Source organism: Heloderma suspectum, chromosome 1, assembly GCF_057233095.1.
Source record: "Heloderma suspectum isolate Gila_16-S chromosome 1, 16-S_ref, whole genome shotgun sequence".
Taxonomy (NCBI): Eukaryota; Metazoa; Chordata; class Lepidosauria; order Squamata; family Helodermatidae; genus Heloderma; species Heloderma suspectum.
In genome coordinates this window covers 297,461,611-297,474,463 of record NC_139458.1, presented here as the reverse complement: position 1 = coordinate 297,474,463, position 12,853 = coordinate 297,461,611, and the positions used below count along the sequence as shown (strand labels likewise).

The 12,853-nt window shown below is 42.5% G+C and overlaps 1 protein-coding gene across 3 annotated transcripts in view; it reads right to left on the bottom strand.

The window, feature by feature from the left end:
• Window positions 1-12,853, bottom strand: part of RIMS1 (regulating synaptic membrane exocytosis 1) — a 379,415-nt gene that overhangs the window by 56,608 nt on the left and 309,954 nt on the right. For all 3 annotated transcript variants that reach the window (XM_084826895.1, XM_084826894.1, XM_084826897.1), the window contains one exon: window positions 7,189-7,355. In XM_084826895.1, the coding sequence (XP_084683021.1) occupies window positions 7,189-7,355 (167 nt within the window). The remainder of the gene's footprint in view (window positions 1-7,188; window positions 7,356-12,853) is intronic.

The window sequence follows — 12,853 nt, the reverse complement described above, 5'->3', positions numbered from 1 at the left end:
AAAGTGCAAAAGCTGGTTTGAAACTCAACATTAAAAAAACGAAGATCATGGCATCTGGCCCCATCACTTCCTGGCATATAGAAGGGGAAGAAATGGAAGCAGTGACAGATTTTACTTTCTTGGGCTCCAAGATTACCGCAGACGGTGACTGTAGCCATGAAATTAAAAGACGCTTGCTCCTTGGGAGGAAAGCTATGGCAAACCTAGACAGCATAGTAAGAAGCAGAGACATCACCTTGCCAACAAAGGTCCGTCTAATCAAAGCTATGGTTTTCCCAGTAGTAATGTATGGCTGTGAGAGCTGGACTATAAGGAAGGCTGAGCGCCGAAGAATTGATGCTTTCGAACTGTGGTGCTGGAGGAGACTCTTACGAGTCCCCTGGACTGCAAGGAGGTCCAATCAGTCAATCCTAAAGGAAATCAATCCTGAGTGCTCATTGGAAGGACAGATAATGAAGCTGAAGCTCAAATATTTTGGCCACCTAATGCGAAGAGAAAACTCTCTGGAAAAGACCCTGATGCTGGAAAAGACTGAAGGCAAAAGGAGAAGGGGACGGCAGAGGATGAGATGGCTAGATAGCATCACCGATGCAATGAATATGAACTTGAGCATGCTCCGGGAGACTGCGCAGGACAGGAAGGCCTGGCGTGCTATGGTCCATGGGGTCACGAAGGGTCGGACACGACTGAACGACTGAACAACAACAAAACCAAGCAGATGGGGAAGGACAACTAATCTATATGTTTGAATGGGCGCTCATGTTTCTTGTAAGTTTTTACCCTGAAATTTAGGACACCTAGATGTAATAGAACCAAGGGTGTTTTTTGGTGAAAGTAACCTTTGTGCTAAGTTAAATCTGTAAACATATGAAAAAAACAGAAAACAAACTCTGTGTAATGAAGATACCATCTCCCTGCTTTTATTTAGGGCAGTAACCAAGCAATGCATAAACAGAAGCTAGGACTTCACCCAGCTCCCAAGCTAGTAAAATAATGTTGACTAGGATTACTGGGATACACAAGGGAAGGTAGCTAACCTTTACCTCACATCAGAAACAGTATGCCTTCTCCTTTTCTTGTCTTCCATATTCATTTTTTTTCCACTGTGCCCCATCTTGTCATCTAATTCCCATGATATCCTTCTTTCTTTTTTCCCATCAGTTTTGCAGATCTCTAAGGACTTTGACCTTTCCATAGTCACAACATGCAGGATGCAAAATTAAATGTAGATAACTCAAAATGAAAATAAGGAACTCCAATGCTAACTCTACATTCACACGAGATTCCAAAATGCTAGAAAAGAAAAAGAATGAAAAAAGAAACAACCAACCAACTTTGGATTTCAAAAACAAATGCTACCTGATCGAGAACAAGAACCATAGCTTGTTACTTCTAAGAAGAAGAAGAAGAAGAAGAAGAAATGATGTGTTATTTTCTGTTACAAGGTTTCATAGTATGGAAATCAATTTATTATCACTGTGAAATGTTGTGAAGCTTTAACAATTAACTAAATAAGGACCTTTGAATAAACCATTGAGACTGACCTATTGAACAGGGACAATTCAAAATTTGTTAACTTTCCCAGAAGCAGAGCATTAATTTATCCAAAACTATTGGTTGCTTTATTGCTTGGTAGTTTTTCAGCAGGTAAACAGCTATTTGTCATGTTAATACTGCAGTTCTTAAGCATATGAATTTTTGTGACTGTAAAATAGGAAGAAACTAAACGAAAGTGGATTTAAAAGGAATTAATTCACTAAAACCATGTAAAAATAAAAAATGTACACAATAATAAGAATGACTATCTTATATTTGGATGCAGAAATATTTTAAAATGATTTTATGTGATTCATATATACACCTTGGGGAAAACATCACAGTCTTAAGAAGTATGAAATAGATAAGTTCTTAAATACAAGACAGAGTGAGAGAAAAAGTTATATCTGTATTACAAGTTTTATTCAAGGCTTATTCAACCCCTTTTCTGTCTTGAAAGAGACCTATCACTGATAAAGCAGGAACCTCTATCTAATACTTCGAATATATTTCTAAAAAGGAACCAAATACTATAGTCACTGAAGCTCTCCTAAGCCTCTGAGATACACTCCACTTGCATATGTGAAGATCCATAGATGCCTATAAAGCTTCAATGAGACTGCTTTGAAATGAATGAGCTGTAGATTGCAGCTGAACAGTTGGACATTATTGGCTGTGGCATCAAAAAAAATGTGCTTATGATGGCGTGCATTCTTTGAGGCACTAGTTCAACCACATGGCCCATTGTGTTGCAAGGGGTGTGTGAGCTACCCTGAGCCTACAGACTGCCACAACTGAAAGGATCATTGTCAGCACAGAATTAGGAAGAGATGCATTGGAGCTAGTTTGTAGTATCTATCTATGCCAGCCTTTCCCCACCTGGTGCCCTGCTGATGTGTTGGACTGCAGCTCCCATCATGCCAGGGAATGATGGAAGTTGCAGTCCAACACATTTGGAAAGCACCAGGTTGGGAAAGATTGGTCTATACATACTGGTCAGCTGGTCAGCTATGCAGACTGGTCAGCTACCATATGTACTTGGCAGTGGATATATGATACAATAATGGGACTGCAATTGAAAGAGCACAGTAGACTTACTCCACCTCCTTGGATGGCTGCACATTTATGGCTATACTGGAAAACCTATAATGCACCCCATACCAGCTATGTACATCTATAGAATCAGGATTTATGTGTATCATTTCCAGACCACTCCGTCACCAGACCATTCCATAGGTACTGCTCATGTTAGTGCGAGACACTGAGGCAATCCATGTGCTGGTCTCCCAGATTGCTGAAGGTGATATGAGAGAGACATAATTGCCCATGGCACAATCATCACACTACATTCGCTGGTAAAACAATTCTGCAGGACTTTTGTAGTGCTTCCAAAACCTGTTAAGCCTGTTTGACATTAGACAACAGTGTGACAACAGCCATATGTATGTATGCCATAAGCAACAATGGATCTGTCCCATCACCTGCAGTGCTCTTCAAACCTTCTCTTGGTTTCCAGTGGTGGTTGCATACCTCAACACAGGTTTCTTTTGCCCTAGCCTTACACTGGAGAAGAGAGGAACACAACGATAGAATACTGTTGGACTGCACCTCATCCCTAAAACTGACTGGCAAAGAGTAATCCTCTGGAGGGTATAGAAACATGCCACATCTCTGAAATGTCGCAACTCCCTCTTGACTAGCTGCTACTTTGGTTGTTGCAAGCTTTTACATAGGTGACAACAGAGAAACACATTTGATTTTAGTGCAGCTTGAACCACTGTTTGACCAAAGGTCCTCTGTCATTGAACATACACATGTCAATATGAAAATTTAAATGCATAAAAATTTGGCTCCACTCTACCAAGAACAGCCCCACCCCCCATTCAAAAGAAAGGAGGCAATGATGACCGGGAAAAGATTCCACTGCTTGCCTTTTCCTGGGGAGATACACACATAGGTAACAACTGTAGCCACTGCTGCTCACTTGGGACTGAAGAACACTCATGCCTGACTGTTACCCAAGTTTTCATATGCCGTCACTAACCACTGGCTGAACTGCTCTGATGTCACAGAAATCTTCAAGTCAGAAATGCGAGACTTCGGACGTAATCCTATCGGGATAGGTGGCCGCCTCCAAACTCGGAGGCAGACGCCTATCCAATGCAGGGCAGGAGAAGCGTGGAGGGGATAGTCCCTTCAGCCGCCCTGCATTTGCGGCTAGACAGCCGATTTCAGCGGGAAGTTGGGGCACGGGGGAGAGGGGGGGGAGGCACAGGAAGTGTCGGAATGGCACTTCCGCCCTCCCCGCCCCACCCCCAGGAATGCCCCGTTTTCACTGCTCTGCGCTCCTCTTCCAAGTGCAGAACACGGAGCCATTCCGCGCTGCCTATGAGGCGGTGCGGGAGGGGGTGGAGGTCAGTTCTCAGGGAACTGACCTCAAAGTGTGGGCGCCGAGGAATTCCCAGGAACTAACCTATCCTATGGCCGTCTAGCCACTGACTAGCAGCCATAGGATTGCGCCCTTCATTGAAACGGAACTCTCCCATCATTGACTCAGTGGTAGTGAAAACACAGAAACCTTTAAGTCTAAGGCTAAGAAATATATTAAATAATAACAACAATTAGGGCACAATCCTATGCATGTTTAGACAGAAAAAAGTCCCACAACTCCCATGCTGGCTGGGGAATGTTGGGAGTTCTAGGATTTTCTCCCCTCATCTAAACATGCATAGAATTGCACCTTTAGAACATTACAATATAGTTATTTAAATACGGAACTAAACAATTAAGGGCGCAATCCTATGGCCGCTAGTCAGCGGCTAGATGGCCATAGGATAGGTGGGTTCCCTGAGAACCGATCTCCACCCCCTCCCGTGCTGCCTCGTAGGCAGAGTGGAACGGCCCTGTGCGCTGCACTCAGAACAGGAGTGTGGGGTGGTGAAAACAGGGCATTTCTTCTGGGCTGGGTGGGGCAGGGAGGGCGGAAGTGGCGTTCCGACGCTTCCTATGCAGCATCCGGCATCCCCCCTGCCCTGAAATCAGCTGTCTAGCCACGAATGCAGGGCAGCTGAAGCATGAAGGGGACGACCCCTCCACACTTCTTGTGCCATGCATTGGATAGGCGGTCACCTCCAAGTTCGGAGTCGGCCACCTATCCCAATAGGATTGCACCCTAAGCTGTCCTATAATGCAGGTGCAGGTGTAATTTACACATTTAATATGGAACCCTCAGATCCAGAGGCAGTTTTGCCAATGACTTAAATTAGAAGCTGATAGAAACCTGCTCTTTAAAAAAAAATAAAAAAATCATTGCAGTTGAAGTAGTATTTAGGCCCAGATGTTTGTTGCAAATCTCAGAACTGAGTAAATTGGTCATCTTTTTGTCAGAGCAAGGATAGGATTCCAACCTGTCCCATGGGATCAAGTTTTAACATATGAATTCTGGGTAACCTTTAAGTGTCTGCCCCAAAAAGAAAAGCAAAACCCTTTTTGTCACAAAAAAGCGACAACGGATAGATTCCGAAAACCATTCGAGGTGGTCATTGATGTCTGACTTGGATTCCTGCATTGAGCAGGGGGTTGGACTCGATGGCCTTGTAGGCCCCTTCTAACCCTACTATTCTATGATTCTATGTTACGGTGTTTTGTTTTTACAGGAAGAGTCAGCTTCACCATTTTATGGAAACTTATACAAAATGGGTATTATCTGTTGGCGGTGTGCTGTGATCTTGCCATGTGTTTGTGTTGTGAATGTGCCTGCAATATATCAGACACTGAAGTAGCCAGTTATCACAACATACAAACACAAAATCACTTCATAGTGGTGCCACCATGTCAGTCACTTTTTCCAATGTTCGTTTGAACTCTGAGGGGGGTTTGATAGTTAGGTTAAGTGAGCAGAGTATGGAAGAGGACATATTGACTGCCTTTATCAGCATATATTAAGGGCTGATACACTTTTCTGGAATGCTCCAACGTATCTGGAAATTATGGTTTGCCACCACCTGGAAAATCTTCAAAAAAACAGGTAAAGCTAGGAGGCAGAAGACCACCATCTAAATTTATTGTGGATCAACGCTTTTTATATTATGTTTTATATTGTACTTCTATGGTTTTAAACTTTTGAAAACCACCTTAGCTATTGGGCAGTGTGGAAATGAAATAATAATAAATAAATGATTATAGTGTGTGTGTGTGAATGTGTGTGTGTACACATGCACGCGCGCGCACACACAAGCACACATTGGAACTGGAATGTTCACAAGACCTTTTGCAACACCAAAAAATCAAAGTCACTTCGTGAGGAAAAAAAAAAGTTACCCTGAACTAATTGGGCTGCTAAAAGTAAGGCACATTCTGATGGAGGTATTAGGGGCAAAGGGGTGTCAAACCTACTACAGGTCATGTGTATCACAGAACCTATCCTTGCTGCTCCTATTGGGCAGTATCCAATTCCGTTTTGCCAGCAGCCCCCATCACTTGCAAATGTTGATTTAGCGCTTCCGGGGGGGGGGGGGGAACCTGAAAGGAGGCAGGTCAGCACAGCTCACATAAAGGAGCTCTTCTGACCTGCCCTCTTACAGAAAGCCTTTGGGCTTCCACCCAGAAGCACTAATTTGCAGTTGTGCAGAGGGCAGGATTGGATACTGCCCAATACCCTACAAATGTAGCCCCATAGCGTTATGGGATCCTGCCCAATCTAGACTTTGCAACCATTGGAGAGCATTGTGAAAACAGCTTTTGGTCTCTTTAAATGTTACCCTAGATATGTGGGGGCTGTTTTCCCATGAATAGCTCCTGCCTGGATGAGGTAATGTTTAAATGACCCAACCACATGTTGGCACAGGGTGGGGTGAGGGGGGGAACTGCACAGATCCCAACCATGCAACCTGTCCACCTTTCCCACGATGCCCATTCCATGGGAAAGATCCATGCAATTGACTCTGTGCACTTGGGTTATTTCAACACTACTTCAGCCACATGGCAGCTGCTCACAGGAAAGTGGCTCCCATGTAGCTAAGGCCCCAAAGATCTGCCCCCCAAAAGGGAAGTATCTCCTGAAGGATTTTTGGACTGCATGTGTACAAATATTCCATATGGTTAACTGAACCGTATCACAGTTGAACTAGCCTGGAGAAGCTGCAGGTCTTATCAACTGTGTTATTAAGAAAGGCTTGAAATTTTTACCATTATTAAAATGACATATATTTATTTTAAAAAATGAAATTTTACCAGGATTCCTGAAACCTTGATTTCCAGAGGTGGCTTCATAAAATTTTCCAGATTGTGGATTTCTATAGAGGTACTACCCAACCACAATGTAATTTTTGTCTCATGATACATGCTAAAATTATTTTATTACTATGATTTTATCATCATCAGCTCTCTGAACATTTGAGTCTCTGTAGCTGACCAAATATTTACTTCTGCTCAGATTCAGTTTTGCTGTTGTTGTTGTTTTGTGGAAAATTATAAGAATCCAAAGTTTGTTTTTGCCTTTCTTTCTTTCTTTCTTTCTTTCTTTCTTTCTTTCTTTCTGGTGCTGATATAAAAATTATCATTTGTATATATTATGGAAAAATATATACGGCTGTGATTGTTGAATTTCCGTCAAGAAGAATGGACTATTTTAAAACTATATTGCAGACTCACCTGATTCTGCCCCTAGGGCGCTCTGATTGCTCTGACATAAAGCTTGTGCTGCTGAGGCGAGAGGCACTGCTGGTACGGGAAAGAGCTGACACATCACTGACATCACTATCTGATGATTTGGCAGAGACGTTATCACAACTTCTGTACTGATCTGTTTGTATGTTATACTAAAGATTAAAAGAGAAAGTGTGAGTTCCCTTGACACAGTGCAAAAAAAATAGTTTAATAATATTACAAATAACAGTTGTGACACTGATAACTTCAGCGAAATTCAACAATTATTAATTTTTTAAAATAATTTTTGGAAGAAACTGAAATGGTAGTAGCCAAACATAACAGTGACTGAAGAAGGAGTTTCACTTCTGAAATAAATAAATGTACTCCTTTGAAAATTATTTGAATTCCAAGTGCTTCTGTACTCAGAAAATAACTCCTAAGAAATTGCTATGGCTTAAAAAAAAAACCCAAAAAACAGCCTTCAAGATAGCATTGTGCCAAACAGAACCGCTAGGTGATATATGACCATTCTCACTATCAGCATTAACCTAGTATTTTTAATTTTAGTTGATAACAAGAGTATTGTACTATATTGAGAACCTTCAAAGGTGAAATTAATTGAAAATATACAACTGGGGGATGTTCAATGATGATGAAAACTGTTTTGGGTTTCTCTTCTAAGCACTAAACTACATGTTACGCTAAACACGTAGGGTGTAGCTGAGGCTAATCTATTTTCTTCTTGAACTAGTGTAAACGCAGGTGGCCCCATTCAGATGGGGACCATAAAGCTCAGAAAGGTAGGGTTAAATGCCCCCCCCCGTTTTTCCACCTGAAATTCCCCCCAGGGGGGAGGTAAAAAAAACAAAAACGGTCTCCATTGGAGTCAAGCCTCAGCTACTTGTGGGTTTTCCAGAAGCAGCTGGTTGGCCCCTGTGTGAACAGAATGCTGGACTACATGGACCTTTGGTCTGATCCAGCATGGCTCCTCTTATGTTCTTACATGCTGCATGGTTAGCATAATGTGTAGTTTGGCCCTAAAGACACTTCCAGGCAGAAGCCTTACCATGCCTACACCCACAATCCACATGGGAACTTGACTGATCCTTATGCTGATGGACTAGCACCAATGGCATTGCACGTGTAGCACAAAACCAGTGACCATAGAACCAAACCCTGACTTTAGTTGGTACTTCTGTGAGGCACCCTCTTCCCCACTTTCTGTTTGGCACTAGCATTACTGGAGGGTTGGGGGGGGAGCCATCTTGAATCACCTTAAATCTGAAGAATTCATATTATTCCATGTAATTTCAGAATTACCTGTTTCTCACAGGCATCACCTAAAATTAAGTTGAAGGGTTAATGTTTTTAGGTAAAAACTTAAACCATTTAATCATCTGACATGCCAATTTGGAAACCAGACCATAGTCCAATGAAGTACGCGTCCCGTCACTAATAGCCCACACTAATATTTCTTTAATACCGCAGTGGTTTCAAGAGCACTGCAGAGCCTACCAAAAGGTATAGTCCATTATCCTTCCCTCCCCATCCAAAGTAAATTCCAACCGTTGAACAGCACCTAAAATCTACCTTAGAAAAAATGAGTTTACCAGCCAACACTTTTGTGGTATTTTAGAGTACATTTAATTGTCTGAAATTATTATATTTAGGGGAATGGATCCAGGGCAGGCAGAAACTGACTTTCCTATCTTCTCTTCTCCCTGCCATGCCCCAGATAACCCTGAAAATGCTCCCTTGAGGGTCAAGGACCTTGCTGGGTGGGGTGGGGTGTGGCCCGGGGTGAGGGGCTGAAGGGGAAGGGGGAGATCATGGAAAATCTGGCAGAGACACCCTCTGCTCCACTCACTTGAAATTTCTGGATCCAGACCAGAGAATCCAGTTTTGCCAATTAAAAAATACTTCTTATAAACTAATAAATAATCTATAGATTTCATACAATTTCAAAATCTATTCCATTAAGAGTAGATTTGAGGGTAGGGACAACTCTCCCTCTATAATCACATGGGCCAACTATCCCTCTACCACAAATCACTTTCTGTATAGTCTATCTTCTTAAAATGTGGAAGGATGACACTGGATTCATCAGGGTAAATAAAAATCCACAGCCCCAACATACTCAGTCTCTCTTAAATTCAGCATATCAGTGTTTGTTGAAAAGGAAAGTAGTGATATTAAAAGTTGGCACAGGTGTAGGCAATAATTTGACTTATTTCTTAATGTCAGAAACAAGTAATAGGCATAGTGTTAAGAATAATTTCAAATGCCAAATGCCTGCTATTATGATCAAACTATGAAATTTTCCAGGAGAAATCAAGGTAGATGTATGAAGCATCAACTGCATCAATTAGATTCTTGAATATCTAGTTGATCAACTGCTCTAATGAGAGCACTACCAATCTCGCATGTCATCAATGGACACTGCATTAGTAAAGGGAGCATTTGTGATTCCACATGCCACAGTTTGTAATTGTATATTATTATTCAGTTATAATAGCTTCTGTATAAGAATTGGTTGGTGGGAAATATTTCTACCTGGATGGACTGAGCTATCATCTCTATGACTCCACTGAAAAAGAGTATTTTGTCTCTGTTTAGTTAAAACACACACACAAATAAGACAGTAAATGCTTATATTTATACTATATTCCATATCTTGAGGAATGTGGCAGGGCCATCTTGGTAGCAACAGCTCAGCTATGGAACACCCCTTCAGCAGTCTCCATGCTGTTGTCATTCAGGTGCCAGTTGTGCATGCTTCTGGGATATAGGCAAGTGCTTTATCTGTGCTTCTGATGATTGTGTTGGTCATTTTATTGTACTATATTAGATACCTGTGATTTTAGAGATGATTTTAATATTGTTTATGTGTTATACTGTGGTTTATGTAGGTTGTTGGCTGCCCTGGGCTTGTTGTGAGGAAGGGCAGGATATAAATCAGATAAATAATAAAATGAAATGTGTGTGTGCACGCGCGCGCGCATACACATGTACTATTCCCATGCAGGGTGCCAGAAATATATTTATCCTCACCATTTGTCTGGAACTCTTGTATCTCTGGCCCGTGGACTGGAATAGTGGAGGGCAGCAACCAGGGAGGAAGAATTGCAGTGGAAAAGTGGTAGACAAGAGTAAAACACCCCTCCCTCTCCTATCATTTTGCCTCTGAAAATTGTTCCTAGTTTTCCCAAAAGAAGCACTGTGTGCATGTGTGTAAATATTTTTTATTTATCTTATATTATACCCAAAGCAGCTGGCATCTAATCCCCAAAAGTACGAACAGAATGACCTTGTTCTCATGACATGACAACCCACATAGGTGATCACCCATGGTGGGTTGTCATAACGTCCAAACCTGGCACTGTTCCACAGGGTGGCTTATTTTTCATGCACAAGCCACCCTGAGAACCAATGGTTTGTTTGTGGGGTTCTTCATGGTTGCTTGTTTTCAGGGTGGCTTGTTGTGATGTCCAAACCTGACAGGGCAACTTCATCACTGGTTGTCGGGAATATCTAGAGAGCTGCCCAGCAAGAGTGGCGAAAACCCCAGCTCCTCCTCGAAATCTAGCCCTCCTCCCCATGGTCCTAAAAACCAAGATGAAAGGACACCAGAGAGCGCCCCAAACGTGTTTGCAACCTTCTTTTACTTTTGGTCTTGCACAAGTGCGCACATGTGAAAGTCTACCACTATGAAATATTTGTAATTTCCCCCTCAGCTTTACTGCTCTGCTATGAAATCTGCATATTTTTAGTGATCTGCCTCAGAGCTCTGCCATGGAATTTGCATAACGTTCCCCTCAGCTTTGCTGCTCTGCCTTGAAATTTGCATATATTTACAGATCCCTTTCACTGCTCTGCCTTCAAATTTGCATATGTTTACCTTGAAATTTGCATGTCTCTACCATCCACCTCACTGCTCTCCTCTGCCTTGAAATTTTCATATGTTTACTGATCCACCTCACTGCTCTGTAACCCACATGTGTATTTGACAGCTAAAAATAGAGACCAGTGGAGGGAAGTGACAAGCCGGGGGGGGGGGGGTTGAGCTGAAAGAGGCCAGCAGCGGCAGGAGAAGGATCTTTAGGGTTGGGTGTACTTACTTCAGGAACAGGTGACGCAGCCTTTTTGTTTTTTTCACAAAGGGTGTTGGCTAGCAAAGGAAGTATCAAAGGGGAGGATGAAATTGACAAGGGCATTGACAAGAGGGGATATCAGCATGCTTGGCTAAATAGTGGACAGGTGGTCTTACACTCTTATGCAACCCCCCAAAAAAACTTTTAAAAAAATTGTGAGCACATTACCACATTCATAAGGGCTCAGAAGATTAATTCCCTTTGGTGATCTGATCCAGGAAGAAGGGCCGTTTCACTTGGGAGCCAACAACCTCAGAGGACCAACAGCAGAAAGGGTGCTGATGTAGGGACAGAGGATATGACGACTTCTGCCTCAAAGGTTCCTGGGATACATCCCAGGAGTCAGTGAGAGGACTGAGGGGGAAAACAAGCTATGGAAAGCCACAGAGCACTCAATCATCTGTCAGGTTAGCGAGCAAACAACCAACCCATGGCGGCTTATTCTCATGGTGGCTTAGTGTAATGTGTGAACACGCCCAGTCTGACAAATTAATCATTTAAGCTCAAGATGTGTGTTGATTTTTTTAAAAAAATGATACATTTTCCAGCAGAAAGTTAGTGATGTAGTTTTATTCACCCAAGGCTTTCCCTACATGTCTCTGATATGTATTAGAGTTCCTACTCAACATCAAAGAAATTATATCATTAACTGGCTTTCCTCACTTATTTATAATAATAAAGGCAATACGCATGAGGCAAAACAAACATTTAAAACATTTTAGTGAACTGCCTATTCCTAAAACTTGTTGTGGAAGCATATTAAATATATTTAATTAAAGTTTATTAAATTTGGCCTTATTGGAACTTGTCTCTTTTAAAAAGTTTTAACTGTTTTAACATGGTGTTTTATTGTTTTATCTTTGGTGTTCACCACTCTGAAATCTTTTGATGTGGAGCGGTATATAAATATTGTAAATAATTTTTAAAAATATTGCATATTGGTTGCATTTGCACACAACACTAAGCCATGGTTTATGTTAACCGTCATTGTTACTTTAGCTATATATTGTCTTACATATGAGTAAACAAACGTTTCTCCTGTTTCTGATTTGCTTCTCTTCTAGGGATAGCAGAGAATTCCGCCACAGACTCCGGGGGGGCTGAATTCTTAGAACAGACCACTCCACCCCGCCACCCTGCAAAGTCCGACCCGGCTGGATCCTACCTGGCACCGCCGGGTCCGGGTCCGGCCGGGTCCATCCACGGCCGGTCTTCAGATGTGAATGGTGTCCTGCCTAGCAGACGCCATCTGCATTCCTTCCCCTTACCGTGATAGGCTACGTTAATCTTTACGTAGCCTATCACGATAAAGACCAGGGACGCAAATGGCGTGTGCTACGCCATTTGCGTCTGAAGACTGACCACGGCCGGAAGTCCGACAGCAGCCAGCCCCACCTGGTGGCTCTGTGGACTTGCTGTGGAGCGGAGCCAGCCGGGGAAGATTCCAGGGGGGAGGACCAGATCGCCTCCCCCCCCCACAGACCCCCCAGCGGACTCCAGGTAAGGGGGTTTCGTAC